Here is a 23,626-nt window from a genome sequence, read left to right as displayed (position 1 = left end):
GAACCAAGCAAGGCTTCTAGGTATATCCCTATCCTAGATGCTAATTCAAATCCCTTATTTTATAAAAGAATAAGAACCTTGCTCCCTAATTTCGTCGTTCTATCCTATGATTCTCCTCCCGGATTCACATAGAAATATAAATTTATTCTAATGGTGGCCAATCATTAAAATAGTAAGATCAAGAAATCAAGAACAACCCATATGATAAATCAAAAAGAAACTATGATAAGAATATTAAAGAGTACTCATGTTCTTAGCCTCAACCCCAGAAATAGGGTGTTTAGCTACTCATGTTTGAATTCATCATCCAAAATAAGTAACAAATCATACCCAAATCAATCCTTTGAATAAAGAAATTCAGAAGAATGTTTAAGAACCCTAAAAGAGAGAAATTTCTGCTTTTCCACCGCTGCTCTGCTTCAAAAAGTCCCTCACATTATCTTGGATTTTTCCTTTTATAGCTGGGACAAAACACTTAAAATATTCTCGATTTGTCCACCTAGCGCGTCACTCCATGACTTTGATTGCTATTTTTCATTAAAATCTAGGAAATCACGGAGCTCGAGTAGTCCCTGATAATTGTAAAATGCACCTTCACCGCGACGCACAACTATCGCGGTGAGCCACTGGATTGGGAAAATTGCGAAATAATCATCCTCCGTGATGAGCTAAACCTTCAGGTCGCCAAATATGATAAACAAAACTTCTCCGCGATGCGGTGGTTTCGTGAACCTTCACTAGAATTTGACCATTGCTATTTTGTTGATCCTCGCAACGCAGAGTGTCTTCAAATGAGGATTCGTACTTTCCAGCTTCCCTTTTTTAGCTTAATTTTAGTCCCTTGCATTCCTTCACTACTTCCATATTCTTGTTGTATCCAATTATGCACAATTCTTTATGTTGAAAGTACTAATCATATCCATTAGACACAAAACAGAACAAAAGCTGAATTATACTTAAGAATTCATACAACAGTTCTTGAACTAAGCCCAAATCTGGGTGCATATTGGTGCTTTGAGCATATAAATATGCCCAAGATAAAATATCTATCTATGAATTAGCTCAATCTAGGTGGAAGGCAATATGATTTCAAAGAGGTAATAAGAATTTCACCCTACGGTTAAAACCCTAATTTAATCCCCAAAGTTCAATAATCTAGACTAAGTTATTCTAATCATAACCAATCCTAAAGTTATTCTAATCATAACTAATCCTAACATTCACATTCACATACAATATATATATATATATATATATATATATATATATATATATATATATCACATCATCTTTAAAAAAGAGTGAGTAGAAGCCTACCTCAAAGCCGAACAGCAAAATCTCACATCCTCACTAATGTCCATCTCTACATAACAATCCCAAAATTCCATCACACTATCAAAATCATAATCTATTCATCAATACGAGTCTAACAATACCCATATTGCACTATTATATTTCGGGTCTAAAAATGATACTAAAACCGCCAAGTGGGTCCACGTATGGAAAATGTATTTTTGAGGTTAATCCAATGTTTATACATGAACAAGGAACCATAACCCTCAATAAATGGGTGAAAACCAAGAAAACTTTGGGCTAAAATCAAGCCCTAAGCTACATTAGGGTTTTGGGTATAAACTAAGAAATTCAAACATGAATTCAAAGGATTCTTACCTTAAATTTGAAGATATTCATGATAAAAGATTCTAATTAAGCTCCTAACTCACCTACAATGATCAATTTTGAGTTATCAAACTCATTTTAGGGTTTTGGCTCTCAAAGATGAAGGAAAAATGACCAAAATCACAATCATGGGGTCTGTTGATGGACCCTCAGTCAAGGAGATGTAGCGATCACCCTCAATGGTCCATGATCGCGCTAAGGGTGATTGATATAAGGCATATTGCAGGATCGTGCTATCTTTTGCCATCACAGATGATAGTTGAAACTTGGAATTTTTCCAAGTTTCAGCCAATTCCTCAGGACTCGTTCGGAATCTAATTTTCACAAATGAACCATGTAACCATACTAAATTGTATGTTCCAGACACATTTGGCAAAGCTGAATTTTCAATCTAAAGTCATTTAGACTAAGTGTGGGTCCCACACCCATTTTTTTATTTTTTTATTTTTTGACCAATAGGTTGAAATGAGTTCGGGTATATTGAGACCCGAACTAAAGGTCTACCTAGAGTAAAATCAATATTCCAGATCTGTTAGAGTAGTCAAAATTTTTATTCGAGATTATTTTACTGATGCTTTCGCTCGATGGCCATTTAGAACCTACGAAGACTCTTAAATAGGAAATTAGTTCTAAAAAGAAAAGCGAGCTTCCTGGTAATCGAATCGTTAATCCCAGCAAGTCATAAATGACTTGGGGCATCTATAGAGAAGCCCTAACGGCAAAGATAAGCGGAGATATGAGAAATGACCTAAAAGGTCATTACAAAAATCAATTGAAATTGAAATTAAGAAAGTCTACAAAATATGGGGTACAACCCTAACTTTTAAAATCTAGATACCATACTATTTTCTCAAAAAATTGTCATTAGGTCAAAAAATACCCTCATTGAACTCTTACGTAACTAATAAAAATGAGGACTCTAAACTGAAAGTTTGAACTAAATAAACGAGATAAGAATCCTAGGTCCACTTTCTTGTGATCTGTTCACACTTTTGGGGATTTTGAGAAACTAGTGTAAGGGATCAACTTATTTTAGTATTATATCCCCTTATAGGAAACTAAAAATGTAAGGGATCAACTTATTTTAGTATTATATCCCCTTATAGGAAACTAAAATATTATTAAATTACACTTATAAAATAATAAATAGGCGAATTGCCTTTTTTATAAAACATTCTAAAACTTTTGAGAACTACTACCCACAAATAATTCCACTAGTTATGGACGGATTCCATGGTTCATGATTTGAGCCATGATTTCCTGATGAAGACAATCTTCTAGATCACTTTTATGGATCAACTTCGTGGGTCATAGACTACTCTCCATAATTTGTTTTGCCATTCGTGGTTCTTAACACAATTTATCAACTCTCAGATAAGGTACCACAATTTGATTCATGGTTCGTGGTTCCATTTCACGGATTATACTTTCAGTCATAAAACCTGAGAAGTTGAAATAATGTCGAGATCATTCCACAACTGGCAGTTCATGGTTTATTTCCCAATCGTGGACCTCATTTGTGGTTTACTAGTCAAATAAAGTAGGTTTTACAAATGGTTCCACGAATCATGGACCTGGTTCGCAACTCGTGAACCAATTTGTGATATTCTAGAGCCTCAAGTTTCAGATTAATTTTTTATGCTAAGTCTAGAATATTCATAGGCTCGAAATCTGAGGTGTTAATGCCAGTGCTAGACTGGAGACTGAATACTGATCCATCCGAGGGTTATTATGGGGGTAGTTTAACTAGAAAGTGATTTGTCTTCAAAGAGAGATCATGTAGGCTATCTTGTTACAAAGCAACTTTAGTTGTATTGGTATAATACCTGCCTAAGTCATACCTTGGATTGGCGATCCTAAGAATTTTTGGGGCCGAGATAAGAATGACCAACGTCTCTTCAATTTGGATTCAACCGCGTGTTGTAATCTGAATTGCCCATTTGTCGAGCGCAAAGTTTGACCTACACTAATCTAATAATTATGAGCAGTTATATCTAATTATGTTTTAAGGGACTTAATGATATAAAAATTCTTTGACCCTATAATATATAAGAAGTTAAACTCATAAAAAGATATACTAACTATATTAATTTAACTACATTAATTTAACTCATGAAGAGATATACTAATATTAACAATATTAATTAACTATATTCAGTAGTACATTAGTCATGATGGATAGAGCTATCTGGTATCTAATGCTGGTTGGAGGTGACAGATATCTCGTGGAATTAGTCGAGGCGTGTGTAAGTTGGCCCTGGCACCACGACTATAAAAAAAAATACTCAGTAGTACACTATTTAAGTAGAGTAAACACTTATGGGTTATTTGGTGTGAGGTATAATAGAAAAATACTCTCGGAATAAAATGCAGGATTTTTTTATCCCATATTTGGTTGGAGGTATTAGTTAGTCTTGACATTATTTAACCCACCATTTACACCATAGTGATAAATAAATTATTCTATATATAAAATAAAATAATTAATCTCGAGATATCTAATTTTGAAATTAATTATTTGGAGACTTCTTTTTTCCAACCAAAAGGACCCCTTAGTATTTATAAAGGGGCCACACTTGGCAAGAAAACCAAAAACGTACCAAACAATGTGGGAAGACCAAAGGCATGCATGGTTTCACAATAATAATAATAGGAATAATAATGTGAATGTGCTATTCCAAATTGTACTCTTTTCTTGAAATACTTGAATATCTTTTAGTTGGTCTGTTTGTTTCAATTGGGTTTGTGTGTATGATGTAAACTGATACATATACATAGTATTTGTCGATGAATGGCACCTCTTTCGTTCTCTCTCTTCAGATGCAGTCATATGAAAACTCTTCTCACGCCGCCACACTTCACCTTCAATACTTGCCACACTTTTCACTTCCTCTCCTTTCTCCCAATTCCACAAAATCTCCATATTTTGTTTTGATTTTGGTTCGATGTTGAAATCAAGGGAAGTCACCTTCTTGAAATTGATACTATGATCTCCTTTATGACCTATTTTTACTGTGATCACTAATGCTGACTGGTATTTTTCTATTTGGTCATATTACTTGTTTGTGTTTGATCAAAGTTCTATATCTTCTTATATGGTTTCTTTAATTTGGAACAATGGTTTTGTAAATATTGAATGCGTTGTTAGATTGTCATTTCATTTTGATGATAAAGTGTTGGGTTTTGATAATCTTGGACGTGTATGTGGGAATCTGATTTAATATTTTATTTTATTTGTGTCAATTGTTGTTTTTATGTATTTGTTTGACGTCAATATCGAGGAGACATGTGGGGAGACTGTGTCTGGTTTCCTGGATGAGACATATATTTCAAATGCTGGCTCAGTTCTAGAACTGGGGTTGTGGCATTCTTTACCAAGTTTTAAATGCAATGAAAATATAGAGTATTTTTCGTAATTTTATTCTTATACTCTAAAATATTGGACTGATATGAGCTTATATAGTTGACCCCAACTTTTTGGAATTGAGGTGTACTAAGCTAACTCGAGTTTGTAAAGAGTTATGGTTATTTATTTTTGCATGTCCTACAATGCTTAGATGGATTGGATGATGCAATATGTATCTTTCTTTTAGTGGAATTGGCCTCGCAAAGTTATTGGTTTTACTTTGTGGATGTTTATTTTAATTCCTTTTTTTGGTGATTAATTTGATCTACTATGAGTATATTTGTGTATAGATTAAGATTTTTGCCAATCTTTTGATGTATAGATTAATGTTTTAGCCAATTTTGTGTTATGTGCACTGAACTATGTTCTGTTTCACCTCTGGTATTGAAGCCTATGAATCTAGCTCACCATAGTGAAGAGTAATCTTGATGCTGCCTATTGTTCAGAAAATGGAGAATGGGGAACTGGAAAATGATGAGTTTGAGAAACTTCTTGGTGAGATTCCAAATGTTACTTCTGCGAATTCATATTCCGAGGAATCTAGTGCTGTCAGTTGTCCAAAAGATTTTAATTTGTCATCCTCAACTGGGTCTTTGGCACGGGACGGGTCAAAGCTGATTGGTGTTAATGAGAGATATATGAACAATGAGACCTTAGGCGAGTTAAAAGAATTTAGTAACCGAGAGCAGCTACCAAACAAGAGGTTTGATTCAGAAGATATACACTTACCAAATGAACAGGCTATAACGTCTGCATTTGCTGAGTTGCGTGTAAAAGAAGGTGCCTTGTTAGAATCTGCAGCTCCTATGGTCAATTCTACGCCATTGCTGAACCATTTAGCTGTTGTGAATGGACAATGCAAAAATAGCTTAGGTAAAATTCCTTCGAATTTGGATTCACAAGTGTTTGTTGTTCCCTCTCCAAGAACACCAAATAATCTACCCAGTGATTTTAATGGGTTTAGCCCAAGTATTGGTGGACACCAAAGTGGATATGTACATACAATGGAAAACATATCCGCAGCTGTACCATTACCTCCTGGAGTGCAAGGTGTTCACCTACTTCCACCAATACATCGGGTAGATATTCCAGTAATTTCCAATCAACAACATTATTTCTTGGATGTTACATCACCTGCTCCTTACTTCCACTCACAACTTAATCAACACCATGGAGCATGCAGACACATTGAAGAGGAACACCATTATTTCTTATATATGCAGCAACTTCACGCTCAGCAATTAGACAATCAGTGTCCAATTCAACCTGATGGGTCAATCACAAGTAGATCAATCAATTGTAGCTCCCGACAACCACTCACTGAGATGCCGATTCCTCACTTCAACCAGCAAGTTTCAAGAAGTATAAACCCGTTAAATTCCCTGTTTTACTCAATGGGTTCTGATGCGCTGCAAGGTTTAGACAAAACAGAGAAACAGTACTTTCCTGAAAGAATTTTAAGAAGATCACATGGAGCAGAGCCAGTCAAGTCTTCTAAGTTCGGTTCTTTTGGAGGAACCAACTATCTTTCAAATATGAGTCAAAATAGAAGAGTTTTTCCCAGTGCTTATTCGAAACGTAGTTTCCACTCTCCAAGTGGAGAATCTCACTGGGGTTGTCTAGAATCAAGAAGCTTTTCTCCTGATGCTGTTGATCTCAAGTTTCCTCGGTGGTCACAGTCTCAGGAGTGTAATTTAATTGATAATTTTGCTGGAAGAATCTATCTCATGGCAAAGGATCAAAATGGATGTCGATTCTTGCAGAAGAAATTTGCTGAAGGATCTTCAGAAGATGTTGAAAAGATTTTTCCCGAGATTATTGTGCACATAGTGGAGCTCATGATTGACCCCTTCGGCAATTACCTTGTTCAAAAACTTTTTGAGGTGTGCAATGAGGGTCAGAGAATGCAGATACTTCGTGCAATCACTAGAATATCTGGGGATCTTGTAAGAATTTCATGTGACATGCACGGGTCTGATTTCTATCTTTATCAAAGTCTTTTTTCCTACACAGCTGCTTCTGTTCATTTTCTTCACAACTTTTTGGTATTTTCTTCTTCTCAACTGCAGGACCCGAGCTGTGCAAAAAGTTATTGAAACACTAAAAACACCTGAGCAGTTTTCCATGATTGTCTCCTCACTGAAACCCGGTTTAGTGAATTTAATCAAGGACATGAATGGTAACCATGTTGCTCAGCGGTGCTTGCAATACTTAACACCTGAGTATAGAGAAGTAAGTTGCTTATGTATCCATGTATAGGCCATAATTTTATACGTTGGTATTTCCTGTTATGCAGTTTAGAGATCAAAGGTAAGTTGTTACAATCTTGGGGAGACAAACTTCAGTGTTCCTTTTTGGTAAATAATGGACATGATAAGGTCAGCTCCTTTGTTTTTAAGTCCAAAGAAAAGGCAGAAAGAGAAAAAGTTGTTTTTTTGTCCATAACTGTTGTGATTCAGATTACAACTGCAGCATTGTAGTATATTTTCTGTATCAATTAATATTTTAAGAACCATACAACTTGGCTTTCTCAATCTCCTAGGCATGGATGTTTTAAATTCAGCAAGTAGATTCTATGTATACTTTTCTTTACCTTCACACGATCAGTGTAGAAATGCTCTTATGTAACCTCTCTAAAACTAGCTTCTATGACTGTGGTAAAACTGAGATTAGACTAAAGACAAAAATTAAGTTGCGGTAATGTCCCACTTCTACTTAGCAAAAAGGAAGTTCCACTGTTTAACGTGTTGAATGCTTCATCTCGTACGTAACACATGTCATACCCCGGCCACTGTCTCCTAGGGCAAGTTTGTGAGTGAAAATGTCTTGAACACCAGCTCCTAGGAAAATCCGCCTGCCCAGTTGTAATGTGAGAGTTTCCTGGTCAACAAGTTATTTTCCACTAGAATGACATGCTATGTAATCTTTAACAGCAATGAAAGGTGTGCTTTCTTTCATTAATTCAGGTGAATTAAAATGCATTGTGTAGTATACTGAAAGGAGAATCATAGCGTCAATATCTAATACTTACTCTAACTTGATGATAGGATAATCATTCAGCTTTCTCTGTTCTTGGTTGTTACAGTGGTGAGATACTAATCTCCAGTTTTGCATGAGTTTGTTTTTTTCATGGATAGCTTTGAAGAGGTCATCAGGATTCAGGAGATTGATGTTCTCTAATGTCTCCGTTGCCACATGGGGTAGAGAGTACCAGAGTAGTCAATCTTGTCCCCATCCTTTGGAAAATAATAACTAAGGAACTATGTGATCGCATTATCGTGATTAATATCTGTATTGTCCTTTCCAATTTTTGTGTTGATGTCATTTTATTAATGGCTGCTGCTCCTAAACTTCAAGGACATTGGTTGATTGTGCACCAGCAGATTGTTCTATATATTTGATTATGCCGGCCCTATAAGGTTTCTGCCATATCTTTTCAGGGATATCTTGTAACTGTAATGTTGGATATTCGAAAAAGGTCATATGCTTCCGTATAGGAAATAAAACAAATGAACTGTCATTTTCTCAGTGTGTGTTCTGTTATTTTCCTACTTCCATATTCAACCTAACGATACTTAAGGTAGCATATTACAGACAAGAGGATTTCTGATTTTTAGTTAATAAATCAAGTTCGTTCTATTACCGATGCCTCTGTCTAACATTTTAGGGTATATTGTTCCGTCCGGTTAAAGTGATTTTCTTACAGGTTTGCTTATTTTTAAAGTTGTTTGTCACATAATTTTTGGCTGAAAAAGCTCTGGAGAGGCTCATTTCGTTTTCACATACCTAGCCATTTGATGTTTCCTTCATTGTTTAGTATTGGGTGCGACAGAAATTTAACTTGGGACACAACTTTTTTTTTTGTTTTGCAGTTCCTGTTTGAAGCTGCTATTACAAATTGTGTGGAACTTGCTACAGATCGTCATGGTTGTTGTGTGCTACAGAAATGTCTCAGCCAATCTGATGGTGGACAAAGACACCGATTAATCTATGAGATCACTTGTAATGCATTGGTTCTTTCCCAAGATCCGTTTGGGTATGCAATCTTTTCTATCCTTTCTTCTTAAGTATGGATTTCTCTTTAGCAAGTCTCATTATATTCCTTTTTGCAGGAATTATGTTGTGCAATATATTTTTGACATTCGTCTTCCCTGGGCAACACGAAATATCTTTGACCAGCTGTGGGGTAAATTTGGGGACCTTTCTATGCAAAAATACAGTAGTAATGTGGTTGAGAAATGCCTAAAGCATGCGGATGAAGAACGTTCTTCATATATCATTGAGGAGCTATTAAGTGATCCTCGCCTAGACCAGATCATGCAAGATCCATATGGCAATTATGTTATCCAAGCTGCTCTAAATATCTCAAAGGTTGGTTAATTTACCACGGTTTTAATGTCTTTTGTGATCTCTGAATTGGAAACATTTGATCTTGACAATTTCTTGACCTATAGGGAGCTCTGCGTGCTGCACTTGTGGAGGCTGTGAGAGCCCATGTTCCTGTTCTACGGACCAGTCCTTACGGGAAGAAGGTCCTCTCATGCAATAGTCTTAAAAAATAAGTTGCAGGTATGATAAGGTTATCCAAATTTTGTATTAGTATTTAAGTTGTTTCAACTGCACATTAGTGTTTCCTTCCTGGATTTCATAGGGCTTGTTTTCTGAAAGTTCCATCCAACTTAACCTTTTGTTTCCCAGAAAGACCGTGTAATTTATGTAACCTTTTGTTTTCCAGAAAGACCGTGTAATTTATGTGGAGTAATAAGCAGACGAAGAGATGCCTTTTAAGTTTCCAAAGGTAGGGCAGCCAAGTTTTGAAGCTAGGGAGGAGGTGGTATTTTCATGTAGATCAATGCTTTTGAGTACATGTTACCATCTGTTTAGAAAATTTCTTCCATATTTTCTCTAAATAACTTTGTATATTTCTGGTATTGCCTTTCCTTCCACTCCACCTTCCTTGTACTACTGTGAAATGACTGGGGAATTAGCAGAACATGTTTCTGTAGAAATAATCAATTTTGAAGGTGTATATTTATGCCTGGATGGTTGCAGGATGAATTCATTTGTAGTCATCAATTATATTTATTCATTAATATTGTTTTCAACCTTCTATTTTTAACTGCATGATGAATGGGGTCTGATCCACAACGTATAAAAGATGTATTTTCCTGAGAATAAGGTGAACTTTATTTTAATGAAATAGAGCGCCTAAGGTCTTCGTTAAACTTCATATGCAAATGAAGCTTTTGGTACGGTTTGACAGGTTTAACTCCTCCTTTTTCGACGTTCACTTTGGGTGTGTTTCGTACAGAAGGAAACATTTTTTGGAAAATGTTTTCCAAAACTTTCATGTTTGGTTGACTTAAATTTTTAGAAAAATATTTTTAAAATGGATTTATTTTTCTCAAATTTAAGGAAAATAACTTTCCGACGTAAAATTTGGAGAACGTTTTTTGAAACTCTCTTCCAACCTCACTACCACATTGCGATCTTAGATTTGACCTCGACAGGGACTTGACTCCAAATCTCAACCCTGACTTGAGACTCAACCTCAACTTTGAGCTCGAGCTAGAGACTTGACTCTTGACTTTTAACCCTTGACTTTGAAGCGGGACCCACTACCTGACTCTTGAGCTTGAGACCTAACTCGTGTTACAGTTAAGAATTGAATCTCGAGTAGGAGTCGGGTCCGATGTCGGGGTTAGGATTTGTATACGTGGCTAGGGTTGGTTGTTATGATCATAATGGAGAGTCAAATCCCAAGTTAAGGTCAGGAATCGAGGCACGAGTCAAGGTAGAGGTTGAGAGTTGGGTTTAGGGCCAGGAGTCGAGTTCTAGTTGGTGTTAGAGTCTTAGGTCAGAGTTGAGAACGATCGAGATCAAGAGTTGAGTATTGAGTCATGGTTAAATTCGATAATTGAGTTTCGGGTGGGGGTCAGCACTAGAGTCATGTCCTTGATTAAGGTTAGGAGTTCGGGTCACAAGTCCTTTGTCAGGGTCGAGTCGAGAGTTGGATTTAAAATTGGGATTTGGCTCGAGAATTGAGTTTCGAATTGAAGTTTGGGTTAAGGTCGGGACATGACTCTCTACCAGTGCCCAAGACTCAACTTTTGACCTTGATTTGAGACCTGACTCCCAACTAAGGAACTTGACTTCTTACCTTAACCTTGACCCTAACTCAAGACCTGGCTCCTGACTCCGGCTCAAGATGTAACTCCTGACCTCTACCCACAACCTAACTCTTGACCCCGACTTGACTTTTCACCCCAACCATGATCTAAATCTGAACTTCGAACCTCGACCCCAACTTGAGTCTCGACCCTAACCCAAACTCAACTTGAGACTCGACCTCAACCTCGACTAAGGACCCTAGCTCGATCCCAACCCCAACCCAAGATCTGAATTTTGACCTTGAGTATGAGACCCGACTACCGACTCTTAATTTCTAACCTTGACCCAAGAAGGAACTAACTTATTCTTTACCCTAACTCAACCTCGACTTAGGATGCGACCCCTACTAGAAGCTTAGCCTAAATTCGACCCTAGTTTCTGTTCAAGGACAAAACACCGCTTACAGGTAGGTCTCTGATATTAATTTGAGATTAGGGTTAAGGTTAGGTCTCAAGTCAACCTTCAATCCCTGGGTCTTGGCTAGTGTCAATTGTCTGGCTCTTAAGTTAAGGTTAGACTAGGGTTATACCAAATCCTCATAGGATATCACTGATAGATATTTTTCGCACTTCTTATTTTATTCTTTACTTGTAATGTTTTAAGTATAATAAATGGCATTTGAATTAGAAAAAGGTTCATGTAAGTTCTGTATTGGTTGGCTAAGGGTTGAGTTAAATAGCTTTCCACAGTAACATTGAGGTGGTTCCTATATACGACCGCTTGATTCATGAAAAATATTCTTGTTGAAAGATAGTTATGAGAATTCATTATGATAAGAGGAGGCAGCAATATAACTTATGAACCTAAAGTCAAGTTAGGCTAAGTGTTAGGAAGTAAGGGGTGTAAAGATGGATGACTAAAGTTACAACAAAATGGAAGTTGGGAAGTAGAATTGGTCTAGTCTAATAAGTTGTTATGGTATCCCAATTCATATGGAGGTTGAGGAATAGTGGTGTCTGGTTAGGGTCAAAACTCTTATGTAAAAGAAGAAACTTGTACGGATATTGTGTGTACCCCTATGTGTTTATAAAAGAAGGCCAACCTAAATTGATTATGTGTATACTCACTTATTTTATGTTGCTTGGCCCTCGGGCACTAATATCTGTTGAGTAGGTGATGGTTAAATTGAATTTAAAGCTTAAGTTGATTGTATATATGCATGTTTGACTAGTTGTTTATTTATTTAGTTGCAACACATACTAATAAATGATGACTTTGTTATTCATTGAATACAAGTTTGAAAATTGATAACTTATACTGAAATTGATAACAAGGACCTTGTTTGATAGAAAAGTGTGGTTGATTTATCTCATTATATGATTGTACTTGCTAATGGTATTGGTTATTTATTGTGAGTGATTTGATAAAGATTGATTATAATTGAATAAGTGAATTTCAAGAAGGATAAGTGTGGGAACATTAGAATAAGAGTGGTATAACACTTAATTTGGGATAAAGGTGATAGAAATTAGTTTTGTGGAATTTTTAGTACATGAAATAAGCTTATCCCTTGTAGGTCATGGCTAGCGGGGAGTCATAAGACCTTTAGCATGTGTGTGATTTGGAGAGTTTGACGGTTTCTTAAGTGGACCAGTTTATATTGGTTCTTTGTATGAATCGATTATTTGATGAGATATTATGGTTCCTTGTGTTGACCGATTATATTGATAAGGTGTTTTATGGTTTCTTGTGTGGATTGATTTATGTTTTATGATATACTGTGGTTCCTTGTGCAGTTCGATCCTTGATATGATAATATAATAATGAATATCTAATGTCTTACATGGCTAGCTGAAACAGGTATAATTTACCCTTGTGTAGAATTATTAATATGAGCACTGTAAAAGATAATGAGAAACTTAGAATTGATAAATTAGCTGAGACGGAGGAGTTTGAGCTTGATGGTTGAGCTTTTCGCTTAGCTTAATCTGAAAGTGAAAGAGTTCCACGAGACTGCAAGATGCAAAACAAAAAGGGAGATAAGGGTGGAAGATGAGGAGATGCAGATGCTTTCTTCAACTTTTTAAAAATGAATTTAGGGATTTGCTTGTTTGAGATATTATTTGTTGTTGGGTCGGATCACTTTTGAGCTTGACCTTGGTAAATATTTGCTTTTGTTATTAATAAATGGATTGCAAATCCGCCTTTGATTTAAAATAATAGATCAAAGGAAACTTAGAGGAAAAAAATGCTTACTTGATGATTTGAATGTCTACTTGATGAATTGAAAACTTACTTGATGACTTGCATGTCTATTTGATTTAGTTTAAGTGTGATAGTTCTTATTTGTTAGTTGAAATATTTTACTAGTTGTGTAACTATCACGGCTTGATAACTGTTATGATGTTTCCTTAATTGGATAAAAGGTCAGAAGGCTAGTAATACTGACCTAATTCATAAAGCTAATTATGGAGTTAGTACTCATTGTGTGTATGTGGTGTCAATCGTGAATAACCTGAGGTTAATCCTTGAGTTGGAAATTATGAGGAGTTGACTAGTTAGATAATGTTCATAGGTTTAGTGAGGAGGGCAGGATTATTAGACGAAACTTAATTTGGTCATTGAATTCTAGTTAAATGGGTCACTTAAGCTAATGAAATATAATTGGAAGATCCTAAAAAGGTGATGAGTAGTCATATGAATTGTGAATTGGAAATTAAACTGTTATTTAAGTTGTCATGCTTTCTTTCTGTAAATTTTATATGATATTTACATGATCTAACCCTCGGTCAGCTAATGATACCTGTCAATATGTGTAGTTGTATTGATACTATTGCTATACCCTTTTGGGATATAATCTGATTGCAAGATCCGTTGATGTTTCTTAGGCAGCGTTGACATTGATCTCTAGTAGCTTCTTTCGTTTCATTCCTACCGTGGGCACTGTGCCTTTTGTTTTATCTTTTCCTGTATTGGAAGCTCTTGTACATATCTATACTAGGTCCTCGGAAGATTTTTATTTTATTGTAGCTTTTCAAAGGTTGTAACTTTTTTTATAAGTAATTCAATTATGTAATAAGTTTGTTCATTAATGACTTTTGCAGATTAATTAAATGGGTGGTTCGGATTCTCCTATATAGATAGGTTAGTATACGTTTCCAAAAGATTTGGTTAGTTGAGTCGTGGAACTATGCACATAATATTTACATCATTCTCATAAGAACATGGGACTCGGTTAACGGTTCAATTGACCAATAAAGAATATATTCACATAATCAAACTATCTTGACATCACCGGGAATACAATAATTCACAACCATAATATTCCACAAATCAGATAAGACGAGTAAATAGGTATTTCAACAACATAGCAAGTAGTTTACACAATAAGAGATCCTCCAAATCAGGTACGGAATGTCAACAACAAACATTTAAGACATAACAATTATCATAAGTAACCATAACTCTACAATCTCAATAATCCCATAATTAAACACCACCAACATAAGAACATACAAGTCATAAATCAAAGATATTAAGTCATACGAAATCTTGCAATATATCAGTCACCTCCCAACACATGGATCTACGTCGAACTCATAAACAGTATAACCTTTGTATCTCATTATAATTCTTAACACTCACTTATCTCATAATACTCTCTCATCTGTACACACACATTAATGGGTCTTATTTCTGCTCCATAGTCATGTCCTGCAGGGGATACAACTTACTAACATGGTACCCAATCCATAATAAATATATACAATATATCATGCCTACATGGCACCCACTCCATAGTAATGATATATCATATCAACGTGACACCCGATTCACAATAATAATACATCGTATTAGCATGACACCCGATCAATAATAATATATTCATCCATAAGCTCACGTCGGCTACGAGCCAGTCATTAACTAGAAGATTTATATCCATATTCTTACCTTTCTAGACATATTATAATGTGATCCTACACCATGCTATCTCTTAGGATAATATCATTAGTGTATCAAATTTACGAGTACACATCACATTTATATCTCAATTCAACAATTCAATACCAATAGCTTATTCATTTAAGCATTAATAATTAATCAACCACAAGAATGTACAAAGACCAATCAACATACTATTCTTATCAAAAGCATACAAAAGACTAGATAAGTCTAACTCCAATTAAACTCTCAAATTCATCCACTTACTCAACCATCATTTTTAACATTAAAGACTGACAAATTTAATTACTAGTATGATAGCCCTTATGTTAAAGTCATTATTAGATTCATAGACACCACTTCATTAGATGACTGATCATATTCAACTTACGATTCAAAACTTAGTTATATATTCTTACACAGATTACACCATAACACTTAGTCAAACTTTCTTTTAGAACCTTTATATTATGACACTCCTTACCCTTTCATATCAATTTACAAAATAATATTATAGAAGGGAAATTATACAACCAATACATATACAACTTTGATTTTGCCTTTTTAAGTTAATAAAATCAAGTTTGTTTGATTACATTTATTACGATTTCTCCATCATCATGCACATTCACGTTACTATCATTGTATTTCATCATAAAAGTCATACAAACACATATCACACATTAAAGGTTTTATACAACAATATGTTACCACATATTTTAGATTTTTTTACGTTAATTCAACGTTTATTTCATTCAAAATACTATGCTCGCAAACCTAATCATGCTTCTCCCCTCAATTCTATACTATAAACTTGTTTACTAATTATAATTTACTTCTCATAAAATCATAGCCTATCTCAATCAAAGAACTGGCCAAGTAAGCTAAATTGTAGAAGCTTTGACCTTCCTCAATACTTCAAAATGTTCAAAATCTAAAACTACACAAAACAAGAGTAATTAATCACTCTGTCTTTAAATTCAAGTTCTGAGGATACAACCTCACTGTTATAATCCTTTTTATAATCTATAGCTTCAATTAAGGAATTTTTAATTATTAAAATGCTTACAATTTCCATAATTTATGCTAAAAAGCACTAATTTTACACTAGGGAGTGTTAAACATACAACCTAGGAAGAATTCTAGGTGATTATACATTCAACTTAAGGCTTTTTTCCATAATTTTATAAACTTAGGGTTTAAGCCATGAATCCATCCTAGTAATCTTCCCTAATGATTCTAGGGTAGTAGAGGATTACAATGTAAAGGTGAATAGAACTGCTTACCTCAATAAGGAAAATCACCCTAGACCTAAAGAAAATTTGCTCTTAGTAGTTTCAAACAAAATTTGTGAGTTTATGGGATAAACTCAAAGAAAATTGACATAAACTTGATTTAATCTATGTGTTATCCATTGTAGCAATAACCCTCTCACTATAACGTCTTCGTTATAGCAGAATTGGACTTGCTATAATGACCCACTCCTGTATAACTACCACCACTATAACGGACATGCATCAACCACTATAGTGATCTTACTGAAATGGTAATCCCACGACTATAGTGTCCTATTTCCTAACACACATCTCACATTTTAGACAACACAAAATAACTCGAATGTGGCAACCTCTGTAATGACCTAATTTATTGTTACTAGGAAACAGTCTTGATATAGGTATGGGGTATGAGAATTATCAAAATACATTCGTAAACATACGAGAGGCAACACAAGTTGAAAATTTTGGAAATTTAAAATCTTGGGGTGGACTGATGTCATGCCGCTATACTGGTAATTTTAGCGACATGAAGGGGCCATAAATTTCAAAAGTATTTTAATAATTCCCCTCTTTCTTTTAAGTTAAAAGTAAAGATGAAAGAGGCTTCCAAACCCCTCTAAGGTTGCCTCTAAATCCATAAAGCCATAGAAAAGGGATATTAAAATTGAATGAGGGTAAAACCCATGAAATTCTTACGAATTTCACGTCAGTATTTGTTTGTGCAGAGCCAAGGTTTGTATTCATGCATTCATAGCAGCTGTTTGGCATCAAGATAGGATAGGTTTAGTAAGTAGCGTATACCTAGTTTAGAGAACATAAATGTGATGTAGATGGACAGGAGATATCATGTTTTAGGCCTTGGGGCACGATGTTTGGATGGTTAAAAATGTATTTTAAGTGAGTAATGAAAATGAAATTACCATAGTTATGTTGCTTCACTAGATTATTCATTAAATCATGTATGTATTATTATTAAGTCGCACACTTTTACATGGTAAAAGGTCAATTATTAGGCTAGGGTAGATGTAAGAATAATGAGAGAGAGAGAGTGGTGTTGGTATATTCTGATGAATATATAGTAGTAATTAGAGAATAAAGTAAATAAATGTGGGTCCTAGAAGTAACGGTAAAGGAATACTGGATATGAGTCCTAAGTATAAACCATAAGTGATGGTTAATGTTGTTTAATCCAATTTGTGTTATGTGTGCATAATATTTATTCCTTGGTATTGCATGTCAATATATGCTATTAAGGATGAAGAAGGATTAAAAGGATTATCGAATGCTATATGTGTAGTCACCTTCAATGAACTTATATGTAAAGCTCATGGCTATTACAAGTGTTGGTTGTTATCATTGATTCTGTGATTACTGTGATATTATATTGTTATGTATGGGGTAAATGTGAGATTAATAGTTCTGTAAATGAACTGAGAATTATGTATTTTGCTATTACTATCTTGTTAGTTGGGTGAAGTTTTAGTTGTTGAATTTCTATATTATGTTTTGAAATGGGTTGGGGCTATATGATAAAAGTTAAAGAGCGGTTCTTGTGTGAACCGAGCTATACCTTAGTTCTTGGTAAGATTAATTTGATACTTGAGAGGTCTGAGTTAATGTCATTATATCTTGTATTGTTGACTTGGTTACTTTATGGAGTCTTGTAATTTGACTTATAGTCTTGTTAATAGACTTAGCTTGACTTGACGAGTTACCCTTGTTTAATTTATGATGACAATTTAAAAAAGGCTTTGGTGTTAGCTGGAGGGTTTAGTTACTTGGAGTAGATAGGGTAGTGTTCCTATAGGTGCTAAATGTGATATTGGTTTTGACATCAAACTTATTATTCCTAGATTTATCCTTGGGTTTTAGGATAGCGTGAGCTTAGATAAGGTCACTTATTAGGGTATTCATGCTTTAGTATGGTATTGGTAAGACAGGGTTTATGGAATAATAATTTGCTAGACCTGGTAAAGTGAAACTATACAATAACGGGCTAGAAAATCAAGGTCATGTGGTTTATTGGTGGCTGAAGTAGGGATAGTTGTAGATAAGGAACCTTGAAGGTAATAAGCTTTTGGAGTTTAAATTATGTGAACTCAGATCCGACAAAACATCGTATCAGTTAGAAGGTGGGAAAAGTCAATACGAGGTTAGGAAACATATAGAGAGGTAAAGTTCTTCATAGTGTTAGGATTGTGGAGTACCTACTATAATTAATTCGAGTTATCATGGTTTATGATTCGTGTCTTCTTGTAGATATTTATGTGATCTAATTTGGATAAGCCAATGATGCTTATCGGTATGTGTTATTTATACTGTTACTACTCTTGCTCTACTTTTTTTGGGGTTATAGAATGGTTGCAAAAATTAGTAGATGTTTCATGCTTGATACACATAGTAATCTCCATTAGCGTTCGTCCCTCTCATTTTTGGTGGAAATTATATCCTGTGTTCGCCTTTCATTTAACTGGAATGCTCTTGTACTTATTTAGGCTAGGTTTTTGTGTAGGCTTTTCCAGTTGTAATTAAAAGGTGTGTAAATTATTGTAATTATTAAAGACATAAGGTATATATCTATGATTTCTGCATGTAACTAGTAAGAGTAGGTAAGGGGTTCTTTTATATAGGTGGATTAGAGTAGATGCCCTCATGATAGATGCCCTCATGATTTAATAATTTGGATCATGACAAGTTGGTAACAGAGCTTACTGGTCTTCTAATACAAGCGCAAATGTCGAATATAGTACTGAGGATTAGTGTGTTGACGTCCACGTCTAATCTTCGGAGAGCTATGAGGCATTTTAGGAAAATTGTTTCAATTCCTTCTTTCATCTCCTGTGGTTTTTTAGTTGTGGTACAAGTTGAGTCCAATTGGTAGCTCAACCAAGCAAATAGATGACCCATAACTCCACTTGGAATGATACAAGCCAAGAAAATTAGAACCAAAAAGGTTCCAATCGGTATCTGGCAGTAAAGGCTGTGTATAACATGTTAGATGACAACTTAGGGTCATCAAGTGCGCAAGTAGAAGTTATAATGACAAGATACGAATAATGATCTTCTGATTTTGGAACACTCCGAATTCATGTATTTGTAATTGTAGTGCTTGATTATGATAGGTAAACATTGCCAGTTGTCATGTGCTATATGGGGTGTGAGAAAATTGACTACGACTATTTCTTGTTTGTTGTTCGTACCATGAGATTTTGAATTAATTATTAAATTTAACAGAAGTTGCTTATGCAAATTTAATTGGTTGACTTATGCTAAATTCAGTGAAAAATAGTGGTTAATGGTGTGATTGATGCTTGTTCAAGTGGAAAATTGTATGCTAAATGCTGGGAACAATCTTGATGCCGGTGTTGTATAAAGGAGAAAGGTATATATTAGTGAAAAATTTGATGTTGAAACAAGTTGGTAATAGTCTATAACCATGGAAAGGAAGAGTTATTGTTTTATGATAGCGGGTTGTGATTTGTAAAGGGTTATTGTTGTGATTGGTAACTAATTTTAAGTATAATGTGATGTTATGTCCCTAGTTTTGGCATTATTAGTTCGTTCTAGGGGTTTATGAAGACCTTAGAGCGATTTCTTGATAGCATTTCAGGTATTTAAGAGTTGGGGAATTAGGGATTACAAGAATTCAAAAATTTGGACAACTGTTGGTTTATGTCACCATAGGGACACAGGGTCGCTATAGTGACAAGGTCGTAGTAGCAGGAATTTCTCTACTATAGCAACATGGGCTGGACAAAACCCCTCCTTGTTTTCCCCTATTTTTAATTTTACTGTCAAGCCCATGTAGATCGTTAGATGAACTACGAGATATCGCATAATTATGGAACTCGTATGTAGAAAAGTCGAGCATGCATTCGACACATAAAAAAGTTTAAAAACTAGCATCCATGTACGATAAATAAAGAAAAAAAAAGAAAGGGAGGAATAATGTACAGTACATTCCCTAAAAGAGGGAAATCCAAAATAACAATAGTATATATATAGGGGGAAGGAGAAAAAGTGCCTAACTGGATGCCCTGTCACTATAGTAGGCTGCTAGGCTGGGGTCGTCTTCCTTTGAATTACTCAAAAAGGGAAACTCCCTCAGATCCTCCTGCTTCATCTAGGGAAGCTTCTAGTTGGGGACTGCATAGCTAAACATGACTTTATATTCTTCTGCATCTATGCCATCAAGCGATTCAAGGAGCTCCTTCTCTTCTTCTCCTTGTTGAGCTCTCTGTGAAGCACTGTATAGTCCTGGGTAGTGGGAGGTGGGGCTGCAGATCTGGTAGGGACATACTTCATGGATCTCCTGCAACCAAGTCTGACTCTAGATGGCAGCTAGGTATCGGGGGCTGGGACCGGGATATAGGGGCAACATCATCATCATCCTCATTAACATCCTTAGCTTCCTTTGTAGCTCTACTGCTATCTACCTATTTGGACTTTCTCTTCTTCATCTCCTAAACTCCAACACCTTTACTGTAAAATGGGGAATGGGATGCCCATCTCCACCTCCCGATCAACCGCCTTCTCAAACACCCTAGCATGCCTACACAATGTATAAACCAAACCTGAAAGATAGGGACCCTTCTTTCTACAAGTTTGTCCACTCCATCACTATCTGTGCCCCCACATTCAGTTTAATACTTCCGATGGCACAGGATACTACCAAGGCCCGAGGGTAAGTCACTTTAAAAGTGTTTCTTGAAAGACGAATCCTCTGAGACACCAGGTTCAGCCACGTCCTAGCATCGGCTGAAAAGTAGGTACATGTAATGCCCTCGATAGTGGGCCAGTAGGCTCATTCCGTAACCCCTCCAAACCTAGAGCATCACGAAACTACTTCATGTCCATCTCCGAAAACCTAGTTAAGTACTCAACATTCAAGATGTGTGCCTTCCAGAGATCCTCGTTTATATTGAAAACATTCATCGAGACATCTACTCCCTTAATATGGATGGTGGGGTTAAGGTCGTCCCAAAGCAAGATAAAGAGTATAACATAAAACTCCCTGACCCAGCTTGAGCCCTCGAAAGGGGGATCCACCACCAATGGGCTCCAGCCAAACTCCTAGGGACAGTAGTAAAATTCGAGTGCCTTCTCTACCATCCCCTTCAAGAAAAATTCCCTCTCGTGACATAACCCCATCCTTCTGTACTCATGATATCTCTTCCGACTTACTTCAATAGCAAATATCTCACAGGCAGGGGTATTTTCTTAATTTTCATCCATTACAGTATGTAACCTGCAATTTATGGTAAGGAAAAACAAGTTAGAACAAATGAAGTTTTAAGAAAATCGAGCTTTAGAAAAGGGAAAAGATTTCAAGTTTTAACTGAGAGGCTACTGTCTGTAGACTCCTGCTATAGTGACATGCATGCTGCTATAGAGACCTTCATCGTCCCCCATAGTCAAGAGGTGGGTGAAACAATGGTACCTCTTGACCAAAATACCTGTTTCGGCATTCCAACTTTAGATTAGTGTTTATAAGTACCCTAGAACAACTTATTGTAAAAATTCAAGCATTATAAGCCCTAAATCATGAAATAAAATTTTAGAAAAACCCTTCACATTCCCTCATAATTTGGGCTCAATTTAGCCATGAACTCTAGACTTCTTATGCTCAGAATCCCATAGAAGCATGATGAATTTAAGGGAAACATCCATGCTTCAATTTTCTAACCAACCCAACCCCAAATTCGAAATTCAAAAACCCCACCCCTAAAATCTCTTTATTCTATGAAAAACAAACCTTTTATCATGCAAATTACAAGTATGCAAGTAAAGAGGAGTGGGGCATCGATTTTTACCCTGTTCTGATGATGAGAGCAAAGTGATCGAGGAGGAAAGGGAGAACTTTTGAGTGAAAGAAAAGAGAAATGGGAAAATAATTCATTTCTCACCTCTTTTAACTTTATCTCCCACTATAGCAGATTATTGTCACTATAAAACTTTCGGTCCATTGGATCTCTGAGTATCCTTTCGATTCCGATAATTTCACAAGGCACTGGTGATGTGATGCCAAAATTACATATATTTTATCATTATTTGTCTCTAAATTAGTATTTTTATTTATTTCTTTTGAGTATTGATTTTATGGGTTTTGCTTGATATTTTATTTTAAGTTATAAGATTAAATTGGTATAAAGATGAAAAAATTTAAAGCTAAAATAGAGTTAAAACTCAAAAGTTATATAAGGAAATCAAGTCGGTAGCTTAATGGAATAAATTTTGCATAGTAATCTAAATATGCATCAAAGAAGTAAAGTGCCATGAAATTGAAGTGCAACGACATGTGTATAGTGACAGGAGAAAAGAAGGGTTGAGGCGGCGACACTGTTGATTATACCAGTCCAAATTCATTGGTTTTGTTTTTTCAATCTATTTTGAACTTGGTCATTTTATTTTAGAGTTTTTTTACACCTACAAATATTCCACAAAAATAATTTTTATGTAATGGGGATAACTTTGAAACTTTGAAGAGGTAACTTATAAACTTTTGATTTGAGAAGAGTTGGGAGTTGTCATAGAGGCCAGAGAAAATTGATTGATTCTTTCCTTCTCTATCCTTATTAATTTTTCTTTGAGAATTCAAGATTCCAAATTTGTTCTACTCAATATGTAAGTTCAAAATTATGATATTTTCTATAATTTTTTATTGTGATTTTCAAATCATGAGTAGCTAAATCCCACGACTAAGATTGTGAGAATCATGATGAATTAATGAAATAGGTAAAGTGTGTGGTAATTATAAACCCATGAGCATGTATGTATTGGTATTTTCTTCATTATTATTACTTTCTAACGGGTGAGCAATGTTAGAATTTGCTTAAATTTTAGAATTTCGTGAGAGAGAAGTATAGACTAGAAAAAAATAACAGAGATTTGAGCTGTCAACCTTTATCTAATAACTTGAACCATAACAGAGATAGTTAATATGAGATCAAGAACAAGGGTTAATACACTAAGAGACCCAGAAGAGAAGAGTTATATTCATCTAATCAAGGTTGAGAGAAGTTTAGGTGAACCTAACTTGTTAGATTTTGCATGCGACACATTAGAATAGATTACTAGCACAAACAACCTGCGTAGTTTTAAAATTATAGAGAACACAATCATACTTCATCATTCTCATTGATTTTCTCAACAAAAACTTATATTTTTACTCTTTACTTCAATTTCTAAATTGTTTACTTGTTTTTTGAAA

General features: G+C 35.3%; 1 protein-coding gene and 1 long non-coding RNA gene across 5 annotated transcripts; one reads left to right on the top strand and one right to left on the bottom strand.

Moving 5' to 3' along the window:
• Positions 1-4,289: 4,289 nt before the first annotated feature.
• LOC107876876 (pumilio homolog 12) lies at positions 4,290-10,162 on the top strand. 4 transcript variants are annotated; one of them, XM_016723699.2, is made up of 7 exons: positions 4,290-4,714; positions 5,477-7,058; positions 7,156-7,318; positions 8,959-9,122; positions 9,199-9,457; positions 9,541-9,655; positions 9,822-10,162. In XM_016723699.2, exons 2-6 carry the CDS (start codon positions 5,515-5,517, stop codon positions 9,646-9,648), a joined length of 2,238 nt encoding a protein of 745 aa, XP_016579185.1. In that variant the 5' UTR covers positions 4,290-4,714; positions 5,477-5,514; the 3' UTR covers positions 9,649-9,655; positions 9,822-10,162. The 4 variants fall into 4 exon arrangements, with proteins under 4 accessions (XP_016579185.1, XP_047261716.1, XP_047261759.1 ...); XM_047405760.1 differs by having other exon boundaries at positions 4,306-4,714; positions 5,533-7,058; XM_047405803.1 differs by having other exon boundaries at positions 4,306-4,714; positions 5,533-7,058; positions 9,785-10,162.
• Positions 10,163-20,269: 10,107 nt separating this feature from the next.
• LOC107876871 lies at positions 20,270-22,359 on the bottom strand. The gene is made up of 3 exons (XR_001676082.2): positions 22,230-22,359; positions 21,756-21,872; positions 20,270-21,664 (listed from the first exon to the last, which is right to left on the bottom strand). It is a non-coding gene; the product is annotated as an uncharacterized LOC107876871 (long non-coding RNA).
• Between the last annotated feature and the right edge of the window lie 1,267 nt (positions 22,360-23,626).

This window comes from Capsicum annuum, chromosome 1 (assembly GCF_002878395.1).
Source record: "Capsicum annuum cultivar UCD-10X-F1 chromosome 1, UCD10Xv1.1, whole genome shotgun sequence".
Classification (NCBI taxonomy): Eukaryota; Viridiplantae; Streptophyta; class Magnoliopsida; order Solanales; family Solanaceae; genus Capsicum; species Capsicum annuum.
The sequence above is the reverse complement of the archived record's forward strand: the minus strand, read 5'-3'. Positions and strand labels throughout refer to the sequence as shown.

Excerpts from the sequence above, each read along its gene's own strand:
- LOC107876876 (XM_016723699.2), top strand. The coding sequence starts at position 5,515 with ATGCTGCCTATTGTTCAGAAAATGGAGAATGGGGAACTGGAAAATGAT. Across the intron at positions 9,123-9,198 it reads CTTTCCCAAGATCCGTTTGG|GAATTATGTTGTGCAATATA; the intron begins GTATGCAATCTT and ends TCCTTTTTGCAG. Across the intron at positions 9,458-9,540 it reads CTGCTCTAAATATCTCAAAG|GGAGCTCTGCGTGCTGCACT; the intron begins GTTGGTTAATTT and ends CTTGACCTATAG.